Genomic DNA, 25,405 nt, shown 5'->3' on the forward strand with positions numbered 1-25,405 from the left:
CTCACATGGTTCCAGTTGCCTGCCAGTCTCCCATCTGTAAAGTGCCCCACCTCCTCCAGTGAGGCTGGTATGAATGAGGCAAAGCCACCCCCTCAGGGTGGAAGCTGGTCCGTGGCTTGGGGAGCAGAAGCAGGCTGCATTCAGCCCACTCAGGCCACAGGCCAGCTGTCCTTGGGCATGGCCCAACCTGCACAACCAAATCTGGTGCCCTGGGTCAGCAGCACATGTTCTCAAGACAGCATATGCCACGGGCGCCTTCTCCCAGCCTGTGCACCCCGAAAGCACTAACCTCTCAGAAAGTACAACGACCTGCTGGGCTGACCTTGGTTTCTGTACTGCTTATTGCCTGAAAGGTCTTGGGCAATTGTTTAACCACCGTAGACCTCAGTTTCCCCACCTATCAAGTGGGGATAACGATATAAATGTCAGGGATTATTACAACAGAAAATTTTGCTAGGTGGGCATCTGGAATAATAATTCCTGATATTTTCAGAGTGCTTGGATAGTGCACAAATAAGTCCACTTCTGTAATAACTGTGATAGCAGTTTACTAAAATGCTCATGCGTCTGTTGCCTTATGTCATTCAACCCTCACAGCAGTCCTGGGGGAACCCCATTTTCCCTGCATCATCCTCTCATGCTGTTTTGCACACTGCCAGCCTGGGCTGTCTGTTTGTTTCTGCTTCACCCACTTTTCTTTGTCAAGGCCCTGCCTGTCCTTGAAGGCTCGGCTCAGCTCCCACCTCCTCCCTCGTCTTCCTGCCTGTGTCTCTCCAGATTAGTTTCGTTTGCATCCCTGCTGCAGCACCGTCTCACAGTCTCTCTCTCCACTTTCTCACATATCCCCACTGCAGGCCAGGCTCCCCTGCTAGACAGAGAGCTCCCTGAAGACAGGGGCCAACCTCCTTGCCTGCAGCCCCAATGCCCAGCACAGTATCTGAAACAAAGAAGGCAAAATGGAAAGTTTTAAAAGTTATTGTTGCTGAAAGCTGGTTCATCCTCTATTCCTTAGCCCCTGCCAGAAACTCAGATTCATCCTTGATACCTCCCTCTCCCTCAAAACCCTCACCCCATCCATCAGGTCCCATTGATTTCAGCTCCTAACATTTATCTCTTGAATATTCCCACTTCTTTCCCTCCCTCCCTTCCCCTACCACCTGCTATGCCATCATCTACCTGGACCACTGTCACAGCCTCCTAACTGCTGTCCCCTGTTCCATGTATTCTTGCTCTCCTCCAACCCATTCTTCATACAGAAATCAGAATGATCTTTTAAGAGAGCAAACCCTATCTTGTCCCTTCTTTGCTCACAACCTTTCAATACCTACTCCTTGTACCAAGAATAAAGAAGAAAATGTGTTACACAGCCCCACCTAGCTGGCCAATCTACCCACTTCCTTACCCCTTCACCCCTCTCCTTCCTGCCTTTCCTGGCTTTCTGTGCCCAGCATTCTGTTCCTTCAGCACGCCCTGCTCCTTCCCATTTTACAGCTTCTGCACATGCAGCTGTCTGCTCCTGTAATATTCTCTTGTTCCCTCTTCACCTGGCTAGTGTTTACTCAGCTGTCATCTCTCAGCTCACTGAAACACTGCCCTGGGAAGCCTTCCCTGACCCCACAGTCATGGCCAGCCCCCTGCTACAGGCTCTCCTAGTCCCTGGCACTTGCTTTCCTCTCTTATCTCAGCTAATTCCTTGTATTCTTTTGGATTAATGTTTCTCTCACTAGACTGAAGTGTCCAGAGGGCAGGGACCATGTCAGTTTTGCACATCATTGTATCCTCTGTACCTTAAATGAACAGTACCTGAGCCCAGGTGGGTTCTGACTTAATACTTGAGTGAATGAATAAACAACAGACTGTTCTGTGCCAGGCTCTGTCCTATTTGCAAAACTTAATGTTCCAAGGTTATATGAGACATCTTGTCTTAGACACTTCATTTTCTATCCTTCTTCCTGTTTCCATGGAGACAAGGTAGTGCCTCCTGAGTGCACACACACTGACATTGGATCCATACTTTCCAGAGTCGAGCAGCAGGATTACTGAGCCCTGTCCTCCACTGGATGGTGAAAGGACTTCACTCCCTCCCACTGATTCCTGCCCTTGCACACAATTCCAGTCCTATAGTCCATCCACATGTTTTTTTTCTTCCCAGATTGTCTCCTGTTGCACCATCAAAGCAGCCAACAGCTGTGGCAATGCTCCTGGCATAGGGCATAATTCAGAAAGTGGGGAGCCTATGGACCCTGTCCTTGAATCTCCTGCCTTCCAGGGGAAGTGTGGGAGTGTGAGGCAGTGTGGAAAAGCCTTGAGGAAGAAAGAAACTGAGCAATAACTATGGGCCAGGCTTGGTGCCAGACGTTTTAAGATATATTATTTCTCATGATGTAAAAAGCAACCTGCTAAAGAGACAGTGTCTTGACTGGGCTTGAGGCCCGAAGAGCTGGGTTTGAATGTGAATTCAACCCCTTCCTAGCCATAGGATGGCATCGGGGCACACATCTCCAGGCCTCAGTTTCCTTATCTATAAAAGGAAGATTAGAAGGTCCACCTTCTAGGGAGGATTAGCTTATGTGAATGCTCATGGCATGGCCCCTGGAATACAAGTGATGTTTAGCAAATGTTAATTCCAAAGGGGGGCTTGCTGATCTGGTCCATTTGTCTTGCTCCACAGATGGAAACTTGACCCAGAATGGACAAGTGATTCTCCAGGTCCAGGACTAAAACATGGGCTTCTCAACATCTCAGCAGGCAGGTGGAAGAGATGGAGCAAACTCACTTGGAGCAAAGATGGGCAGGAGGGGAACAGTGAAGCCCAGGCCAATGGCACCACAGGGCCCCTGGCAGAACATGGACAGAGACAGTGTGATTCCAGGGCTCTGTTCCCTTGCTGCTGCCTCCATGGGCCCCGTACATGTGCTCATGATTCTTAGACACAAACAAAGCTCCCAACACAGTGATGGAAATGCAGCCGCCAAGGGGGATTGCCAAGGAAACCATCTTTGAAAGGCTCATTATTCTCATGAAGAATCTGCAGGAGACAGGAGTTCTCAAAACAACTCTCGCTCCGCCTCTATCCTCAACCGGACTCTGTGGGAGTGTCTCTTTTAGTAATTATCCTGTTGTTTGGTAATTATCTGCCTCTCCTGCTAGACTGTGGGACTGTGTTTTCTTCATCTTTGCATCATGAGTATCTAGCACAGGGTCTGGCTCATTGTAGTACCTGGCAGATATTGGTGGAAAAACACATGGCTGGTGTAGCTTCTTCTCTTTATTCACTTTTAATTTTTTTCTCTTTTATCCATTCACTGAACAAATCTACTAAGACCCTGCTCTGTGTCAGGCCCTCACTGGGGACACAGAAGTGAATGAGAGCCAAGCCCTGACTTGGGGGAAGGAGCTCCTAGAGTGAGGCAGGAGACAGACCTGTAAACACACACCACAAACATGACGCCACCACCTGGGTACAGGCACCACCTCCAAGCTGGGCCCTAAGCCTTATTGGCCTGTGTCTCTTCAAACCAGAGAGGCTCAAAGGTCTTATTAGGGGCCAAGCTGTCACTTTGTTGGAGAAGTCTTCCCTAAAAGCAAAACTCCACAAGCCAAATCAAAGGTGCCCAGGGCTGGAAGGACAGACTGCTGGGCCGTGGGTCTCCTGAGCCTCTGCTGCAATCTCCCTGGCAGGTGGCTGCCCAGCCCCTGCTCGCACTGCCTGGGGTGGGCTGCACATGCCCGGTGAGGCAGCCTCCTCCTCAGTGGCCACTGGTTAGACCTGAGCAGAAGCTTGCATTGCAGTCAGCTCCACTCCTTCCTATCTCTGCACTGATCCCTGTTTTGCACTCCAGGGCCACCCTTTTAGTGAATGCCCTGCTGGCTGCCCCAGGACAGTCTTTCAGGTATTTGAAGGGGGCAGCAATTGGGTCTGCATCCCTGGCTTCTCCAAGTAACACAAGCCCCACAACAGTTCAGACTTGGTTCCCCGAGCCCTCACATTCCAACTGCCCTCCTTACAATGTGTCTCAGTTGGCTCTGTCCCTTGGACAGTGTAACTGCAGAACTAAAGGCCACATTGTAGGTTGGTCTCCACACAGGACACACCTCCTCTGCCCTGGAGTCTATACCTCCAATGATCAGCCCAAGCAGCTCTAGCTTTATCAGTGCTGGCTGCCCAAACACCACCCCTCGCCATCCACTTAGCAACCTCTACTCCGTAACTGAAGAATCTTCCTCAGTGAAAAAACCTCTGAGCCTCTACTTCCTTTTTCTGTGTTCCCACAGTGCCCCCACTCCCACCCCCACCTTGGCAGCAGCCCCCATCAGATCAGCTTCAATAGTTTTGTATCTGCCTCTCTAGACTGGGCACTTTCAGGCCAGGGACCATGCCTGCTTCATCTGTCTTTCCCTCTCTCCCTCCCCTCCTCTCCTCTCTCTCTTCCCTGCCTCTTGCCTCCTTTCGTACTTCCACAAACATTTACTAAATGCCTACTATGTGCCAGGCCATAGGGATCACTAGCATAGGGCTGGCACATGGTAGGAGGCCTACTTTCTCAATGAGGAGTTTTAAAATAGCTCATACAAGATCAAATTCTAACAACCGCATTTACATGACATAAAAATGTTTTCCTGTTTTTAACTTAGCACCTTTTTTGGCCCTCCAAATGATAACATCTCTTTAAGGTTTCTGAGATAACTTTACATACAAGGCATTTGATTCTCACAACAATGGTGTCAGCCAGGCAGACAGAAAGCCCTCTCCTCACCTTCCAGAAGCGGAAACGCGGTGCAGAAAGCGGAAGTAAGTTGCCCAAAGTCACGTAGTGAGTTCGGGCAAAGTCAGGACCTTAATGGAGGAGCTCTTTCCTCTCTATAGTATCCCTCCTGGTGGAATATACAGATATAGAGATTCCAAATTTGTCTGTAGATGCCTGGACTGGGCTCGGCTTGAGATGACTCTGACTGGCTCTGGCTGGAGCCAATGACTTCTGCAGGTTCCAGCTCAGAGCTCCCAACTGCATCTCCTTAGACAGTTGCCCCTCTGGGCCCAGGCCCCCAACAACCTGGCTGGCTACTCCCACTGCACAGCTCCCCCTGCCCACCAGGTTTACTTCCTAGCATTCAGCCGACCCTGAAAAAGAAGACCTTAGCCCCAGAAAGCAGTGGCATCCTGCCTAAGAGTGCCCATCCGCATTCACACCTGGAAGCCCTACCTGTGCAGCTGCCAATCAGTCTACCAGCCCAGGGCCACACTGAGTCCGCCAGATGTGGCTCATCACACAGAAACACCAGCTAGGACCACAGTTAGGAGAAATGCTGCCTCCACAAGACTTAATTCTGGGTCAGGGGTGGAGGGAGTGAACTGTGTAGATCAAACTCAGCATCTGTGACCTTCTTGTGACTCATTTTCCATAGACGAGAGTATGGAGAGTCATTGAACGTTTCAGAGCAAGCGAGGGACAGAGGAGGAGGCTGCTGTTTCAGGGGATGCACATCTCTGCAACAGGAATCCTACAGATAGTCCCAAGTGCTGGACAAGGAATGGGTTTTAGGGTCACCCAAACCTGGGTTCACATCCTGGCTCACCACTTACAAGTTGTGTGACTTTGTTCCTTAATCACCGAGTTCTGATTTGTTTATCTGTAAATGGGAGTGACACCTGCAGACTCTAACCTTACTGTGAGGATTAAATGAGACGAAGTGTGTAAAGGCCAAGTAAAGGTTCATTCCCTCCCCCTAGGCTGTGGCAACTCTGCATTTTACAAAAGTCGAATCAAGATCTGGGGCCAGTCCCTAGTTCAGGTCTTTCCCTGCCACTCTGGGTTCCCTCCAGGCAGACATGTTCTTCTGAAATACAGGGAAATGGTTGCACTTAGGTGGGTAAGTGGCTAGGTGGTTATGTTTTCTTTGTGGTTATTTACCTATTTATTTTTGCCATTGTTAAATACTTTTTCTAGATTTGGCCTGCTAAGGAGAACTAAATAAATTTCCAATTGTATGAGAAATATTTTTAAAGGCATTCTCGATTGTTTTAGCACCAAGAAGGCAAAGCCAAAGGCACAGTAGATTGTCCCAGTGGGCTGCCAGGAATCTAATAATTCTGCTAATGACCCTTTTTAAAATGTAAAGTGTTGGACTAAGGCAGTGCTCAATTCTTGTCTAACACTATGCTCCTGGGAACTTGCAAATCATCATTGTCTTCCCCCAACCCCCATCTAAAGCAAAGGATCGGATCTTGAGCAATTAATCAAAATTGGTTTCCTGCATCCAGAGGGGATCACTCCAAATGAATGTGGAATTGCAGAGATGGATCTGCACCAGCTGATTTATAGGGTGTGCTTAGAGAGCAGGGGCCAGATGAAAGGCTGGGGGACGGGAAGAGGCAGCAAGAGCCAACACTAGATGGCGTTAATCTCAGGCCATTGTGTGGCAGGAGTGGATTCACCTTGTGTAGCTCCAGCTGCCATACTGTTAGGGACCAGGGGCAGTAATTAACTGGGAAGCTGTGGTCAGCAAAACTACCCATAACAGCAGCTATTGGCGAGGGCATTGCACATTCCAGTTTGCAGAGGACTTTTGCATGCCTCCCCATGGGGCCCTCACCGCAGGCCTGGGAATCAGGTATCCCTTGCTTTCAGAGCTCTTGCCACCTGCTATCCTGAACTCTGGAAACAAACAGGTCGAAATAAATAAAATTATCCCTTGCTGGCCAAATTCTTGCTTCCTGAATTGGGAACCAAATATATTCGAAGAGTGATGGATATTTGTATTATTGTTATCTATTGGAGGCTTAAAGAAATTAAGAGACTCAGTTAAGGTCACACAGCTAGTAAATAGTAGAGCTTGGATTTAGAATCAGGCCTGTTGGTTATAATCCTTGCTTGGAATTAGACATGCCTGTGAAATGTGTGGTGGTGGGGAGGGTCCTGTCACTCTAGAGTTAGGAGCCCTGAACTGAGCAGGGAGTGAGATTGGCCAACCTCTTAGATTACCCTGTAACCAAGAGCCCATGATTTTATGCAATCAAGACTGTTTAGAAAAAGTGGCTATCTAAAGTATAGAGGTATGCAGGCCTGAACAGAGGCCAGCCAGTATAAAACCAGCCATTGACTGCTCTCTGGTCTGCAGTTGCTGTGACCTCTCACAAAACTGCCCCTTTCATGGGAGCAGAGACAGTTAATAGTCAGAGAAGAGCCTTGTGGAAGCACCATGGTGAATGTGGAGGCAGACAGTGAATCTTATCATTCATTCACTCACTCATTTTTCATTCAATGAGCACTTTAGAAGACACTCTCTATGGTAGGCTTTGGGCCAGAAGCTAGGGCTACAAAGGTGAACAGAGATCTGGCCCTTGCCCTGGGGGAGCACGGTCTGGTAAGGGGGATACACACATGAGCGGATGACACAGTACATGTGGCAAGTTCCATCATGAAGACACACAGGGAGCAGCTTACCCAGCTTGGGAGGTGCGGGAAAGGCTTCCTGGAGCTGTCCCCTGAGCGGAGTCTTGAAGGATGAGTTAGCCAGGTGGAGAAGCAGGAGAAGGGCATTCCAGGCAGGTGGACAGCGAGGGTAAAGGCATGGAGGTGAGAAGCAGCATGGTGCACCGAGGGAACAAGAAGCTTCTGCGCCACGAGGAGCCCACGGATGGTTTAAAGCACGGGGTGACATGGTCAGATTTGCATAAAGATCCCTCTAGCAGCTTAAACCAGTAGCAAGCAGTGGCAGTAACTTTTAAATCTCAGCATCTGAAGCTCTCTTGGCCCCAGATAAGAGTTCTGGGGCCATCTGTCGAGATCACTATATACAATGCCAGGTTAACAAGTAATTGAGGCCCATTACATGAGGACAAGGGACAGAAATTTAAGCTCAATTCCACTGGCTGAAATAAAATGCTCAAAATGGCAGTCTCAGATCCAATACTCATATACTGCAGATAATAATGGATACCAGTCTTATCTTGGTACCTCCAGGACTGAGTATATTTCTTGTGAATGAAGAATCTGCTGGACAATTCTGCATTTAGTAACCTACATTGCAGTCACCCAGGCAAGCTAGTACCAGAAGGAGAAAAACTGTGTATTGGCTGTGATAATTGGTCAGTACAGCCAGGACGTCTGAGCCAGATGTATATAGATCTGACCCCATTCTTATTTTCCCTCAGTTTGTATCCGGGTCCCAAGATTTAAAGAGGGTACTAGGCAAGCTTGCTGGAGGACCTGGAATGGCCCAGCCAGAGTGTGGCACTGTGGGGTATGGGCTTAGTTTTTATTGGGGGGTCCCACTTGTCTGAAACCTGATTCTTTTCAGGCCAGCTGAGCCTCCTTCAGGTGAGAGGGATAGACAGCAGGCTATGGAGCTGGAAGCCTGGATTCCAGTGCTTTCTCCATGTTCTAAGCCTGACCAAGCTGGCAGGTGCCCCCTCCTCTTTGAGCTTCCCTTTCTCCTCTGTTACATGGGGCCAACACCTGCCCCATAACATTGGGAGGGTTCAGTGGAATGGCACAGAAATAAATGCTTCATAAGCAACACATACATATAAATTGTTAGAATATTACCATTTAGGTCTGTGGACTCAAGGTAATTCAATAGCTGTAATTCTTTAAAAGCAATCTTCTTAAGAATGTTTGTCTCAATCAACTTGGTGTATTACTAACAGCTAAGTATATATCTGTCAGAAAGTGGACAAGTACTTTCAAGTACTCTAAAGGGAGGGGAAGGGCGTGAAGTGACATGTTTAGTGTCCTCCAGGGGTTCCCTAGAGCCCTCATGTCATTTCATCCTCACTCTGCTCCTCTGAGGGGGGTATTAGTGTCCCCATTTTCAGAGGAGGACACTAATGCTCCAGGAGGTTAGTGAGAGACACAGCGCTGCACAGCAGCACTGGTTTCCACTCACGAACTTTGTAAACACCTAAGTGCACTGTCCATGTTAACCAGTATTCATAGGGTAAATAACACAATAAATAATGGTGTTAATTCTAGTTCTCCCTGTTGTAGGAATTCTAGGATGGTCTAGGTGTTATGAGGATATATGCATCAAATGGCAGTGGGGTGGAAGTGGGGGTTGAAACACATGCCCGGTTCTGTGAGAGTGGAGTTTGGGCTCCCTTTGTTTGAAACAGCTGTCTTTCCTGTTCCAGTGGCCTTGGCTGCCCTAGCCGCTTTCCTAGCCCTGCTGGTCTCAGGTGGTGCTAGGGGTGGAGCCTTGCTTTAACGCAGATGGTCCACAGGTTATATCCTGAAAGAAACTTCTGTACCTATGGTCCTGAAAATGTGAACTGCTTTGAGACATTTTAGCAGTAAAAGGAGCCTTAAACCACAGTGACACACTAAAGGAGTCCATAGCCTTTGTGAAATGGGACTTGACGCTCCTCAAATCTATGAGAAGTGAGAAGCAGGTTGTAAATTCTTAAGCCCTAGTGAAACAAAAGAGGGAAGAATTTCATGAAGAACACACAAACTCTAAGGAAGAATTGAAATACATTTATAGCTAACTTAGCAACAATGACCTATTTTGAAAATAGGGGGCTGGTTTGAATTTTGTTTGTTTGCTGTTTCAGGGAGGTAATGTGAGTGATGGGTTATACATTTGCCTCCTGGGGCTCTGGGCAGCAGAGGGGAGCATGGTGGGAACCACAGGCGGAAGAGCCTCTGGGGGAGCCCTGAGCACGTGGGCAGCACTGACAAAGCTGGCAAGGCCCCTGCCTTCCTGCCTTCTCCATTGCCCAACCCTTGCCCTTTCTCTGACTCTGAGTGTGTCTCACCTTCTCGCACTCTCTTAGGTTACTCTAGGTGTCTTCATATGTGTGCTTTCCCATGTCTTTTTCTCTCTGTGCCGCTATTTCTACCTCTCTACTTCTCGCCTGTCTTTCTTACCACCTCTCTCAATCCCCGTTTTGTCTCTCTCCCTTAACTCGTCAAAAGAGAGCTTAATAATATGCTTTTATGTATTTGTTTTATTTCTTGAGCAGCTTTTGTGTTTTCTGCCTCATACAAAAGTAGACAGGTGGGTGGGATGTTTTCTATTCATCTGGAAAACAAATACATACGGCTTTTCATTTATACCACCCTTGATTGATTTCTACCCCTGCCTCCCCCAAAACTCAGCAATCAGGTCCAGCAATAAAAGTCCACCCTAGGGCTCCTAGCTTAGAGCAAGAGAGGATCTGTGGTGTCGCCTGACGCATAAGCAAGCAAGAAAAGCATGACAGGGGAGCATGCAGGGTGTAGGTACGATCTGGGCATATGGAAATGGAGATCCCAGTTAGCAACCGCCCACTCACGTGCACCAGGCCTCTCCACCACCGAGCTCTACCACTCTCCAGCCTGTGCCATGACCCTCCCAAGGGAGCTACCCCCCCAGAACTGAAGTTCACCTGGTGTTTGATGGCCCCCCTCCGACCTTTGCTTGGGCAGACCCCTCTATCTGGCATGCCTTGGCCACCCCCGGCTCTGTTCACCTGGTCAACACCTACCCATCGCTGAAGTCCTCCCTGATCCATGGAACCAGCTAGAATGGCCTCCTCCTTCGTGCCCCACTGTGATCAGAGGCGGGGTCTCAGTCATCCTGGTTTCCCTAGTGCCCAGCACAGTGCCTGGCACATAATAGGTATTCAATCAACATATGTTGGAAAAATGAAGAGTATAAAATCTTTTGTCTTCCACTTTACCAGAAGGATAACAAAGTGGGCAAACTTGGTCCTAGCTTTCAGGTTCCCACCCAGCCCCCCAATTTTCCATTTCTAGACTTGCTCCCTGCAGTGGCCTTGCCCTTACATATCCACACCCCAGCTGCTTTCCAGGGCTCCCTCTGCCACAAAGCCTTCCGCGACTCCCCAGCCCTAGTTGGAAGAAGCCTGTCCTTCATCTGAGTTCCCAACTACCTGATCTGTTGTTGCTTGGTGGCCTGTCTGGTGGCTGTTTCAGCACCCCCACATAAGGCACACACACGACTGTCACCCCCACAACCCACAGTGAGCCAGCCCCCTATGGGTGGAACATCCACAGTGACCATAGATTAACTGAGCAAGTGAAGGCATCTCTGCCATCCCTTGGAGGAGAAAAAGCCAGAAATGACAGTCCTGCCAGTCGACAGGAAGGAGGCAGAGAGTCAGAGCCCAGCCTCCCAGTGTGGCAAGGTGGTGCTCGGTGCAGGCGGTCGCTCTTCCCGGCAACATTGGATCAAAATGTTACACTACCTTTTTGGCCAGTGCGTCTCCCGGTCCATCTTCGCTTTCCCAAAACTTAGCTCTGACTGCTTGCCAATAGTATCTGAGAGGCAATCTAAAAGAGTCAAGCTGCATTATGGAGAGCCCCAGGAAGACTGCAGGGCACAGCTCATCTTGCAGAGAATGGCTCAAATGCAAAAGGTTCATTCCTTCACCTACTCAGGTGGGCCTCACCAAGGAAATAAGATCAAGAAAGTGGTGTTCGTCTTTAGCATTTATTTATAATTGGAAAAACTGTTTGTTTGTTTGTTTGTTTTTCTGAGCAAGCACAGACCACAAGCACGTCACAATCAATTGGCTATACATGAATATTTTTGTCATTCTCTTACAGCAGGAATGAAATAGCACCAAGAGAGGTGTGCGCTACATGTTACATAGACAATCTGTGGTATGCAACAAAACCCAGGCCACAAAATCGTAATTAGACACTTCCTGTCTGCCTCAGAGAGGCAAAGAAAGCTATGTGGACCGAATGGGAGCACAGACAGGACAGATTGCTGAGGGAAGCCAATGCGCAGCTCTTGGGGCTGCTTTTGCAGGCAGGGAAACAGCGGGAAAGCTTCAGTCCCAGCTCCCTCACCAGGGAAGGACGGGGAACCACAGGGAAATGTACAGAGGCCAGTGGGACAAGCTTTGGAAGCTTGGTCACCTTCAGGAAGGCAACACCCAAACACTGCTTGTGGAACCAAAATCAGTTTCATTCAGTACGTTTGGGATATAGAATGAGACTGGCTGAGTTTTATTTGTAAACAGTAGAAATCAAAGGAAGTCTCTTGCCAGTAAAGTGACACATTCAAGAGTCAAAGTGAACTACAAACAGGGTTTTCTCAGTGGGTGTGTTAAGCAGAAAGGGATACTGACAGGTTGAAAAAGACATGCTACAGGTCCTCTAAAGCCTTGGGTGAGGGTAGGAAGTTGGTCCCTGGGGCAGTGAGTGGGGGCGGGGGGTGGGGAAGCCTGTGGGACCCTTATGGCAAACTGTGATTTGGGCAACACCAACTTGACTTGGTCATAGGGATCAAGTCATGTGCACCCTCTGGTTGTGTGGCTGTGGAGACAGATTTCTTTATACTGCCCACCACGCCTAGCACAGTGCCTGGCACACGGGCTTCTAGCAAGAGAATGCTAAATAAATGATGCCCTGTGCATTGGAAACTCTGATTTATTTGATCTGCAAAAATAAATGATTATTCTATGGAGAAATCCAAATTGTGGCTAGCATCAACATGTCTGACTAATGCCAAATCTTGAGAGACTGAACATACATTGGCAAATCCTCTGGGTACAATTAAGATCAGGTTGCTAGAGCTTTCTGCTAAATGTTAAGATTAGCTGGCAAAGAGTTGGAATCAGTGCCGGGATCCACTCTAGTCATTTCCTGATAGCTTTCAAAATCTGTGACTCATAAACACGGAGACCCACCAGCATTTTCTACCTTCCTTCATACTTCTCCTTCCTCACAGTTTCAAACCCTGAGATAGAAAGGAAGGTCGCAGTGGGCCTGATCAACAACTTCGTTTCTGATATTCCTGTTCTGTTAATAATTATGGCTCATGTAGCACATGCTGAATTAATTTGCAAAAGACTTCTCACTCAGCCCCAAGGTGACAACCAAAATGATGTGAGCAGAGACTTTGCTGCCTGAATGGTCAGAGTAAGAGAGAGTTCATGGAGGCTCCGCTTCCTCCAAACCAGAAGGACCTAAAGGGACTTTGAGGTAAGGAACTGTGAGACCCTCACTCTTCACCCCTTTCATTGTAAAAGAAGAGCAAGCCTGCGCCGGGGCTTGACACCGGACGGCAGCCCAGTGTGTCAGAATGCCGGGGACAAGAGGATTTTAAGGACAGGAGATACAGAGTGTGCTGAGCAATATACACGTCACATTGGCAAATATTATTTTTCTGGTAACTATTTTGCGTTCCCTCACAAGCACTGGGGTTTTTTTTCACAACAACTCCCTGACTAATTCCTACAACACAACTCTAGCACAGCGAAGGTGGCACTTGCCACCCTTGGGGGCTTTGGCCACACACACACATGACACAGAATATACTGAGAGCTGCTTTTATATATTAATGAGGTCAAAGCTGCTTGCTAATTAGTTAGCAGGGCAGTCTCCTAGTCTGCAGCCAAGTCACAGACATTCTCCCTGACCTGAGGCCTGGCACCGCTGCCCTCTCTGAGGAGCAGACCAGAGCGGTTCAGGAAGGGAGAGTAAACATCGCCACACTTGCCACTACATCTATGCCCCCTTGGGTCTCAGAAACGGAAAGTCAAATTCCAAACACACTATCCCTACACCTTGAACTTTCTTCCTCAGACATCTCCAACCGGTCACTCTGCGAAACCAGCAGCACTGGACAGGTGGTCGGCCGAGGGGAATCAGAGGAAAACAGCCTCCTCATTTCTGTGATCTTCCTATGACAGCTGGAATGTACCTAAAACACCTAACCTTCTTCACTAGCCCTGATCTAGTTTTAGTTATCAGTGGCGTATCTATGACTCGGTATACAATTTAAAGCCCACTGATAGGAAGCTAAACACAGGCACACATGTCTAATGGACGATTCTATGAAAAGACCACTTAACAGACACAACTCCCTTTTATTGACGTTAAGGCCAAGGTTGTTTCTTTTTTTGTTGTTTTTGTTTAATATTTCTTCAAATTTTGTCAATTGCTGAAGCCCAGGCTGAGCTTCTGTGGCACATGATGATTCTCTGAATTTTTGAAAAGAACACATGTACCTAAAGTTCAAAATCGACCAGTGACACAGATCTTGGGGATCTGGGAGGAGGAGACCCCACAGACACTTCCAAGCACTGCCGGGAGATTCGTTTTGCCTCTCGGACCTGCCTGCCTTGCTCATCAGCATGCAGTCGGAGTGCCAGGGGAGGGCACAGCCAGCGGCAACGCTTCCTGGTGCTCCAGGGGCTGCCCTCAGGAGGAGGCCTGCTACTCAGTCTGTGAAGCAGGATTCTTCCATCAAAAGAAGCCAAACCAAAGAGCTCCTGGAACACTCAGGACCAAGGCAGATGAGAAGCCTCTAATTAATTTTGTGGCCTTTTTTGGTTTGTTGGTTTAAAAAAAAAAAGTTGGGGGGAGGGAGAGAGAGAGAAGAGTAAAAGGAAAGTGCAGGGAAATTTACTCTTTCGCCTCAGCCAGTTTATTGTTCATCTCTTTGCTTTGCTCCTTGTCGTCTGGCTTGGTGGTACTCGGGCCCTCCGCGCTCTTTTTCTTGGCAGCCTGGCCTGACACCGCCTGCTTGTCTTTGGCCTTCCTCATGGGCTTATGGCTCGCTGAGGTCTTTTTTGGTTTGGAACTCTGAACACTAGGTTTTTCCACCTGTACGGAGAGACAGACCGCAAATACAGAAACACAAAAAGGTGGGGCGTGGTAAGGAATTTAGAGAGAAAAGATATGGTTAATTAAGGAATAACGGTAATGACAGAGGTTGGCTCAGGTGGAGCACAGTGCATAAGGTGTTCCCAGGGACATTAGGGCATTCGGCATCTCCCGTCTGAACTCCCTGTTCCGTCACTTTGGCAGCACCCACTGGCCACGTGGGCTCCCTTGTCCTGCCAGCCTTCCACTGACCACCCCAGGCAGTGGGCCATACCACTGTTGGGCAATATTTGAGCCCCTCCCTGTAGGAAGTTAACACCTCATCACGTTGCTCAACTCACCCACAGGCATAGGATTTTGCTTTAGTCAATGAAATGTGAGCAGTGACTTGGGTCACCTTCAGGCGGAAAATTCAAGAGTCAGCCTGTGCTGCCCAGTGCTCTCTTTTCCTCTGCCACAGAGACAGGCTGCTCTGCCACCCAAGACCCAGATGAAGAGGCAACGAGGGTTAGAGTGGCAGCCAACCCACAATGGATATTAATGAGAAATAAACCTTTGTTGATGTAAGATGCAGATGTTCTGGGGCAGTGGGTCACTGCAGCACCCGCTGGCTTCCCCTGTTCTGTCTCTAGGCTGGCTCACCCATATGGAGAAGCATCCTTGCTGAGATGCTTTGGGCAGGGGGGCGTCTCCAGCCTCAGCTAGGCTTTCCGCTGCCAGCACTCTGCTCCTCCTCTCTGCCTGGCTCCCCCACCATTTTCCCCAGAGCAGTTGTTCTAAGCTCACTCCACTCTCCCCAGCCTCCCTCCTCTAGCTCTGTCCCCTTCATCTGGAGAAGATGGCCTTGCCTGCTCTTTCTCAGGAAACTTCGGAGTCACTGAAAGTGACCCCTCAATAGGCCACCCCCCTCATCTATCTCTAGATTTAGTTTCCCTCATTTTCCCTCCTTCCTTCTCTACGTCCTCTTTTGTCCGATGCTGACCCCATGCCCCGGGTGCCACACCATCTCTGGATGGACAGAGCTGATGCAGGGCCTTGCAGGCTGGATCATTCACTCACTGAGGTGCAGCAGCTTTCAGTCACTCCTGACCTGTAAGGAAAGGAACCAATCGTCCTGGTTTGCCTGGAACTGAGAGGTTTCCTGGAACACAGAACTTTCAGTGCTAAAATGGAAGAATCCCAGGCAAACTGGGTCGGTTAGTTACCTTACCCATAAACTGGTCCTGGGCGAAATAGGAAACTCCACTTAAGTGCAAGACTTTAGGACAAAAGCAGAGAAAAGGATAATTAGGTTCCAGAGTTATTTAGGTTCTCAGACATTTTCTGCTATTATAGAGAGGACAGTGGATATTTGTACAATTCCATGGGGCCTGACATCAGAAGATGCTAGTTTGCATGGCTTATATGATTCCTGCTTCACCAGCTATATCTCCAACATGCTTCTCCTGATCACGAACTCCTATGTAAGGTGGACGAATGTTACCTTAGGAAAATCCTTGAGTCCACTTTCACAAACTGTTCATTTTGGTAACAAATTGCTGGGAACACATATTATAGCTGATGTGACAGGTGTGTTGTGACAGACCGAGAAGTCATAGTGGATGGTGTTCACCCCGAGAAGATGAGAGAGGGCAGGTGCTTTTCAGGGACTAGGGAGGGAAGAAAGGGTCCAGTGATTGGAGCCAAGGATGAGGCAAGGCAGGGTCTGGTGGGAGGGGAGCCGGGCATGGGGACCTACAATACTGGGCCAGCCCTTGTGGGGCCCAAGCACGTCTATTTTAAGACAAGGGGATTTAGGGCTCAGGTGAGGTTTTCTGCCACTGTTTATCTGGATTTCTCAAAATCAGAAGCTAATTCCCTGGAAATCTGCCAGCCTTTAAGCTGTCTTTATTTTAGGTGATGTTCCTCTTTAATATTCCCTTTGAGTTTAACAAAGGTTCCTATTGAAGATGCCCCTGGGTTTCAGTGTGCTTTAGAGGAAGCAGGGATTTTAAAGGTGCCCATGGGGGCTGGGCCAGATTTGACAGCAGCCCACCCCATGCTCTACTGCAGTTAACCCTTATGGTCCAGGCTGTGCTGATGGGTTCCCACAAGGTCTGTCTCACCTTTGGGGGTTCCTTGAAGGGTTCGCTGTAGAGGCTGCGTATTCTTCTGCGATCAATGACCTTATTGTCAGCTGCTGTTGGCTTGTTGGCCTCTCCTTTGAACTGAGCACTGTAGCTGGTCTCATGAACCATCTTATCATCTGGGGGCTTGTACTGGGGCTTGGCCTTTATTGGTTTCACAGGCTTGATGTCCGTCCATGCCCTGAATTCATTCCTGTTAGTCAAAGAAAGCATATGTGATATGAAGCATCATCTGCCTGGAAGCAGAGCTCCTGACACAGGGCTGCAAACACAGCAAGCTCTCCATCAGTGCTTGCAGCATTGACTGAAGTGTGGCTGGAGGGTTAGACTCACTCTTTCATAAGGAAGAGTGCAAGTCTCCCTTCTTGCAAAGTTGACCCAGGTTGGGTTGTGGCAATAGCAGTTGTGCCTTGGAGAAAGAGATCAGGTTCCCAGCTCCACACTGTGTGACCATGGGCAGGCAATTCTAATCTTCAGAGCTCTTTTTCCCAATCTTGAAAATGAGACCGAAAAAACCCAACCCATTCAGTCGTTCATGAAGTCAAAAAATATTGAGTGCCTGCTATGTGCAAAGTTGAAGAGTTGTGAAATTAAATGAGACAATGTATTAGGCACACTGTCTGATATACTGTGGCATATCAATGAATGCCAGTTCCCTTCCCCCCTTTTTCATAATGAAGAACTTTTGTTGCCCAGATTCCTTGAGGATAATTCCCCCATTTGAATAGCAGAGGGCTTGCTTCTTGGAGTGCCAGAACTTTAACAATCTTAATCACTTTAGATGAACATCCTCGTGAAATGTCTAAATATTTGCAGATCGTTAGTAAGCAACACAGACTGAACATAATTTGGAGATCACAACTACGACTTGTGTTGGGCTGTGTGTGTGTAGGAGCATCTTCGTGTGCTCTGGTGTAAATGGCTATTGGTCCTTATCCTAAATGATCCTCATCTGCTGCTTTTTTGAGTCAATGTGTCAGTTTTCTTGTTCTCTGCAATCCATCTTGTGGTTTCTAATCAGCTGTTTATGATCTGTTATAGGGCTGGAGAGTAGATGGCTGACAATGTTCAAAACAGAGTTAAAAAATGTAGCTGTTGACAGAGGCCACGAGGGTCTATTCTGTTTGTTAAGTGCGCGAGAGTCAATGCATGAGCTCTGTGGCTTCTGGGGTCTTTATTGGGTCTGTTCTCCTTTGGGGGCACAAAAAGCTGCATTGTGGGAAAGGAGGAGTTAGGGCATGAATATCTGTGGAGTTAGGTTCTTCCAAGTCCCACTGTCTCCCTCACTGATGACTCCCTCCTTCAGGGCTCAGAGAGGAGTGCCAGGAACAAGGAGGCCGCAGGGGGCAGGAGAAAGAGCTTGGACTGCAACGGAGACACGCGGGCTCTCGTGCTAGCACTGCCTTATGCTGGCAGGCCTTTCCCTGCTCTGAGCATTCGTTTTCTCATTTGTAAAATGAAAGAATTAGGCCAAAACAAGGTCCTTATAATGTCCTTCTAGCTCTGAGGCTGTCTTAGTTGATAAAGCTGATTTGGTAACACTGAGCCACTTGCCGGTTATTTGACCTCCTGATCTCCGTATTTCTTTAGGGGAACTGGTTCATATGTGAAGAGAGACTACTGGCTTTTAAGAGACCCTTCCCTGAGCTTCAGACTCTCCTTTCCAGTGCAGCCTGGGTCCCCACCTAGATGCCCCATTGTTATGGTTCGAATGTTTGTCCCCTCTAAAACTCACGTTGAAACTTCATCACCAGTGTGGCAGTATTGAAACGTGGGGCCTGTAAAAGGTGACTGGGTAATGAGGGCTCTGCCCTCATGAATGATTTAACCAATTCCTGGATTAGTGTATTAATAGGCAATTGATTGATGAGTTGCCATTGGAGTGGGACTGGTGGCTTTTATAAGAAGAGGAAGAGAGACCTGAACTAGCATACTTGGCCCCCTCGCCATGTGACACCCTGTGCTGCCTCAGGACTCTGCAGGGTCCCCACCAACAAAAAGGCCCTCACCAGATATGTCTCCTTGGCCTTGGACTTCCCAGCCTCCAGAACTGTAAGGAATATATTTTATTTCTTATAAATTACCCAGTTTCAGGTATTCTGTTATAGGCAACAGAAAATGGAAAAAGACACCTACCAACAACTCAGACTCAATGTCCCTAGAACCAAAGCGTCTTGTTTTCCCTGCCAAAAATTTTTTTCTCCTCCTGGACTCCCTCATCATTCATTTTCACCCATTCATTCATTCATTCACTCACGAAATATGTACTGAGTGCTTATGGTCTGCCTAACAGGATGCTGGGTGCTATGGAACCCAAGTGAGTAGGAAAAGGCCCTGTGGGGACCTACCTGCAGGCAGTGTGGGTGGCTGGGCTCACATTTAGTGGGGAAGGGCATAAGAGGCTAGACAGGCCATGGAGGCCATGCCAGCCATGTTAAGGGGACAGTCTCCACTGTAGCTAAGGGTTGCCAAATGATTTCAAGCCAAGGAAGAGTGTGGCCAGGTTAGTTTTGGAAAGAGAATTTTGAGAGCAGTGTGAATGGTGGACAGAAGGGAATAGTGGAGGCAAGAGGCCAGGCAGGAGACTGCCGTTAGGAAGTAGGGGAAGCAGGGGGCGGAGAAGAGGGTGCTGGGTCAAGAGGGAGAATGGGCAGGACTTGGAAACTCATGAGGTGAGGTCAAGGGGGCATCTGGGGAGACTCCAGGACTCTGGCTGGGGGGCGGTAGTCCCCCACTGAGACGTGGAAACTGGGAAGAAAATAGGCTTTGGAAAGAGGTTGAGGATCTCCTGATTCTGTTCACGGCATCCCACACACCCCAGCAACAAGGCTGTTCTTGGATCCCTTCCTCACCCCTCCTCCTCACTTCTCCACTTTCTTTAGGTTCAATCCTCCTTCCTGACCTGACTTCTGAACCATTTTGGCCCTACACACAGGCCTAGGGCTGGCCCAGGGAACATTTGGGGCTGTGGCTACCATTACCTGCCAGAGGCTACAGTCCCTCCCTCCTTCCCTCTATCCTTCAGAGTCGAAGCCTTGCCTGTTAGATGGGCTCCTGGTATTTGGGCCTGGGCCTCCCAGGACCCAATCAGTGACAACCTGGCTCCCAAACACATGATGGCAGAAACTTGGATTCTCTGTCGCACCCCTGCCCACTTTCAGAACTAGCACTGAGATAGGTGTACCCTATTCCTAAGTGCTGTTTCTGGGTCACCTCTTGCAGACCAACCTCTGCAGCCTCCTGCATCCCTGCAGTGGCCCCTGTGGGCTGGGGAGCGTCTCACCTGTGAGCACTAACAGTGGGACATGTCCCTGTGGGAAAGTTTGGTAACCCCTGATCTTGAACAACTCTGGTACATCACCTTCACATGAGACCTTGTTAATGAGTTGCAGGATAGGTTCACTGCAATTATGACAGATGGTTAGGTTTAAGCCCAAATTCCATTTCTTAGAAACTTCGTCAAGGTGTGAAAATGAGCCAAATAATAAAAAATGAAAAAATAAAAAATAAAAGAAAGAAAAAGAACTGTCTTTGAACTCTCCATAAAACCTTCTCTAATCACATACAACAACTAATATTACATCATAGAAAGAAAATTAGCTACCATTCATTAGTTGTCTTTTATAAGCTGGAGGATTTTGTTTTATTTTGTATATTCTCTATAGTTCTTAAAACAACTTTGAGAACAGGTACTATTATGCCCCTTTTATAAAGGAGGTAACCAAGGCTCAGAGAGGCTAAGTGGCTTGCATAAGGCAATGCAACCAGCAAATAGCAGAGTTAGGGTCTGAGCTCAGGTCAGTCAGGCTCCACAGCCCACAGCCTTCCCACTACACTTCAGCAATGTGCCAGAGCTGCAGTGTGCTCGGCCTGCCCTTACTGGAGGTGCCTGTGCAGGGCCTGGCCTGCTGCCTGCAATGCTGTAGAGGACTTACATGACACAGACCGGGCTAGATGGCACCTAAGCTCCTCCAGCCCTGAGATGCTAGACTGAGAGCAGTATGGGCCACACTCTTGCCCTGTCATGCCCAGTGCCTCTTGACAGAAATTCATGGTCCCCTGTAACATGGTCTCCCCTTCCTGTGCAACTATATTTTTTCCTGATCATTCATTCATTCATTCATTCATCCATCCACTCATCCATTCATTTGGCATCTGCCACACAATAGCCAAGGGCATGGAATGTACCCCACAGGGATGTGGAAGCCATGGATGAGGTGTCTAGAGTTCAGGTATTTAGACCTGACCATGTGTGATCCTAAGAAAAGACAGGATGAATCAAATGGGACAGGGATCAGAGGGCAAGAGGGAAAGGAATGCTTAACTCTGAAGGGGAGTGAGGACTGGGGAAAGGGTTATTGAAGGATGTCAACAGAAAAGTGGATGAAGGGAATTCAGGCACCAGTCTGAGTCTGTATGGCAGGTTCAGAGAGAGCAGGTGAACTGATCAGGGTGGCTGCTCAGGGTGCAGGGTGGGGTCTTGGAGGCTGTGCAAGGTGCCCAGGCTGGATAGGAGCTGGAGCCAGGCGACACAGAGCCTGCATGCCATGTTTGGAAGCATATGCTGTGCCTGGGAAGATGCTGAAAGTTTCTGAGCGAAGCAGCACTGTTTCTCCATTGATGATGCTCTCCTCCTATCAGTCTGCCCCAATACTAGCTATTCTTTAAGGCCCAGCTCAGGGTTCTCCTCTTCCAGGAACCTCTCCTGGGTTACTCAACCCAAAATTTCCCATCTCTCAGCTCCTGGCCCATTTACTTTACTGGCCATCTTTGTGGTTAGCAGGCAGTTTCATGCCATTCTTCAATTCTTTCATGAGTCCATTCTGTCTCTCTTAAAGGATAAGATAAGACAAAATTTATGACAGAATCCTACTCTTGAGTCCAGTCTCATTTGCATGGCTGCAAAGGGGCATCCTATGTCAGGCTGCAGGTTAGGGTCAAGCCAGGCTAGGACTCCAATCCCTGCCTGTCTCCCACACCCTGTGCTGCCACCCAGGGCCACACTCCGTATCTTCTTTACATTCTTCACAGGATTTAAGGGCTTGACATTCAGTGGGCAGTTAACAGAAGTAGCTATTGTTAGATTTATTTCTGGTCAGCTGATGTCACCTCCTCCTGAGCCCTTCCTTCCCTGTCCTACATGGGGCACACACTTGCTTCTTGGTGGCATAGGAATGCCTGACTCCAAAGCTTACACCTGGGGATGGATGTGTAACCCAAGCTTGTCTTCGTTTCCTTCAAGCTCATGGTCACTTTGGCTCCTGGAAGTAATCACAAGAAAGCCCTTCCCTTCAGTCAGCCTGGGTGTACACCACAGTGAGGCCCGGGACACATTGGGAGGGTCCCACATCCGTGAGTTTCTACTCCTGACATCCCAGAGATGCTCCTCATGCCACAGCTTCTCTTGTATTGTGATGTGTAGAAGTCACAGGGACAGGGTGATCTCTAACTGCATCACCAAAGGCCCACTGTCCCCTCCACAACAGAGCTTCTGGTGGACCCTGTTATTTGAGCCTTGATGCATGACCTATCTCATGCACAATCCTGCAGGGGCAGAAAGAGGGTCTGGGGCTATGATATCCCCCGGTGGGTGGGTGAACTGCAGATGAGTGGGCTCTATCAATATATTCAGATCTGGGTTTAAATGACTCTTTGATGGCTTATTTGTGCTAGGAAAATTTATGGAGAGAAGGCTGGGCCAGCCTTCAACCCCCTACTAAGGGATGGCAGAGCCAGGCCCAGTTTGAGCCATCTCATGGAGACTTAGTGGGCAAGACTTTTTTGGGCTGCTCCTCCAGAACCTTCGAACAGCCATATAGTCACATTCACAGCAGCTGCCAAAGCAGGACTTTGGGATCTTGCTGATCAGGCAAAGTTTTCAGAGGAGTCAACAAACACTCTACCTTCAACTCCTCCTTTCTGGTCTCTCTGTTCCTTCTCTGACCTGCACCTCTCTGTAGCATGCACTGTGCTATATTTTACCTCAAGCTACCTGTGTAGATGACTTTCCTCCCTCCCAGACTGTGCCATCCCTGAGAGTAAAGACTGTCCTTTTGCATCCATGTAAGTCTCATCATGTCTACGACAGGGATGTGGAATGCAGCTCCCACCTCCCCGCGGCTGCTCCAGCCAGGGAGGGGGTGTAAAGTTGCTATGCAACATCTCATGGCATCCATATAACTTCCTACAATATGCCCACAAGTTCTTTGATACTTCTACCTTACGTAGAGCTTAATTCCTTCCTCTTCAGTGTGGTTGGACTTGAGGACTCACTTCTAACAAACAGAAGATGGTGGGAGTGGTGGTGCGTGACTTCTGAGAGTGGCTTATTAAAGGCTTTGTAGCCTCCTCCTTGTACTCTCTCTGGGATTACTCTCTCTGGGGCAGCAAGCTGCCATGTCATAAGGACATTCAAGTAGCCCTTGTGGAGAGGCCCATGTCGGGAGGAACTGAGGCTTCCTCCCAAAAGCCATGGGGGTGAAAAGGCCTAGAAGACCCAAACCACCCTTCACATGATTTCCTGAGAGACCCTGAGCTCGAACCATCCAGCTAAGCCATTCCTGGATTACTGACCCTCAGAAACTTTATGAGATCAAAAATATTTATTGCCATTTACATGGCTAAGTTTTGGAGTAATTTGTTACAAGCAACAAATTCTAATACAAACCCCAATCAGAAAATTTTCTCTCTCATCAAAAAGGGTTTAAAACACTTGTGTCATCTCAGCAAGACAGAAAATACTGGTGTAAGCAGAGCACAGGAGTTCAAGTTTCCAGCAGAGCTGCAGCATGACCTTAATGGAGAGAAGTCATACTCTGTTGTAAGAAACAGGGTGAATGGTCTACAGCCTTCTTTAGAAGGTAGCAAAGCCTCCAGTGCAGCAAAGCTGATAAAGATGGACCTGCCTTGGATCCAGGTCATAAGCAGAAAAAAGAAACACAGGCCATCACAGAAGAAAATGATGTCTCAGAGCACACAGCACATGCAAGCCTTTCGGAAGTACAGACAGAGGTTAACAGGGTGAGAGAAAACATGGAGCCTGGGCCAGATGATGATGAAGAGTTACTAGAAAGAGAACTGGCTCTGGAGTGAGATACATCCAGCCTAGCTCTAACCCATGGGCCAGGTCTTGCCTGCTCTGAACACTGGTGAACTCATTTGTAAAGGATTTACATACGGCCTACTCATAGAATTGATGTGGGGGTTAAATAAGAAAGAATGTAAAGCAGTTCTTTAGTTGAAGAGGACCTGGACATTCATATCAGAAGAATTACAAAGCCCATGGTAGACACGTGCATAATAAATGTATTTGACTTTCATCACAGAGTCGTTTATTCAAGAAAAATTATTGCATTTCTTCTGTGCTCCAGACACGGAGCTAGAAATGCAGTATGCACAGAGAGATGAAGACCTTCCCTCCACAGACCTTGTTGTCAGGTGGGGAGAGATCAACAATTACACAGATAATCAAATATCTGTGATAGCTATTGTTATACTTCTGAACGCTGCAGTCAACATTCTGGTGCCCAGAGTGGGCAAAATTTGGGCAGCAGCTTCCAGCGCCAGGCTTCTTTCTGAGCGCATTTCAAGTTAGACTTGGACAAAGTAGCATTCAATGAATGCCTGATTAATTGAATCTCCAATACTGAGTACCCACTATAAACAGATGTTCCCTTTTTAAGACCTTGTTCCACTTAAGCACAGTTGCTTGCAGTCATTCAACGGGAGATACTGAAAGAGCAATTATAGAGGGAGAGCCTGAAGACAGCCTGTCACTGATGAGGCCAGGCCCCAGAAGAGGGAGGGAGGGAGCCAACAGGAGTGCGCGGGGTGGCAGGGGGCGGGGGGTGGGGTTTGGCCCTGGAAAGTGTTGTAAAAGAACAGAGGGGAGGCTGTGCTTTCATTGCTAATTTGAAAAACGCTGACATTTACAAGACACAAGGAAATAGAATTATATAAGGAACAAGTTTTACTGCTGTGAAGAACATCTGCATATGTTAATTGGTACAAATCGTTTCTTGATAAGAGCAGAGACTTAGGATAATGGATTGCTGCCAACTATGATCATACAAAAATTCCATTTTTCTGTTCATAAGGGAAGAGGAATTTATTTATTATGTATCTAAGTATTTATTATTTATTATGTGTCTAAATCCTGGGAAAATAAAATTCTTTTCCCATCTTCTTTATAAAATTTTTTTGACATTCCTCGACTGCTTTACAAAGGAAGAAGACAGTGCTTTTAAGTCTTAAGGGTCTAAAGTCTTCCTACAGATTTTCGTAGGTGATTTATGTTGCCATGGAAACATGTTAAGTCTCCGTTCAAAAATCTTGTCTACATTTGTTATTGTAAAATGTTTCTGAAGAAGGGAAACCGTCTCCGTGCACTCTGATGGAGGCAGTCGCTGAATGCTGTCGGTTGCCAAGCTATTGTCAGGAGGTGGTTAATGGAAGGAGGATCTATAGATTAAAAAGAAAGAACAACCTGGGGCCTAGAGGGTTGCAAGTGGCATAGAGAGCTTCTGTCTCCTTTTAGAAGGTAGTGGAAGATTGCTTTCTCCTGGCCAGAAATGACTGGGCCGAGAGAGGAGCTTGAAGATCTATGTATGTGTACACGCTTGTGCGCAGCTCTCAGTTTCTTTTGTGTGAGAGGGAGAAAAAAGTATTGCATAGAGAATGCCAGTATTCTAATTATTTAGGATCATTTTTCTCCTC

General features: G+C 48.0%; 1 protein-coding gene across 1 annotated transcript in view; it reads right to left on the reverse strand.

The window, feature by feature from the left end:
* Positions 1-25,405, reverse strand: part of MAP6 (microtubule associated protein 6) — an 81,749-nt gene that overhangs the window by 4,546 nt on the left and 51,798 nt on the right. The window contains exons 2-3 of the mRNA XM_019036519.4: positions 16,670-16,883; positions 14,368-14,564 (exon numbers count right to left, since the gene is read on the reverse strand). Coding sequence (XP_018892064.3) covers positions 14,368-14,564; positions 16,670-16,883 — 411 coding nt within the window. The remainder of the gene's footprint in view (positions 1-14,367; positions 14,565-16,669; positions 16,884-25,405) is intronic.

Source organism: Gorilla gorilla, chromosome 9, assembly GCF_029281585.2.
Source record: "Gorilla gorilla gorilla isolate KB3781 chromosome 9, NHGRI_mGorGor1-v2.1_pri, whole genome shotgun sequence".
Lineage (NCBI taxonomy): Eukaryota > Metazoa > Chordata > Mammalia > Primates > Hominidae > Gorilla > Gorilla gorilla.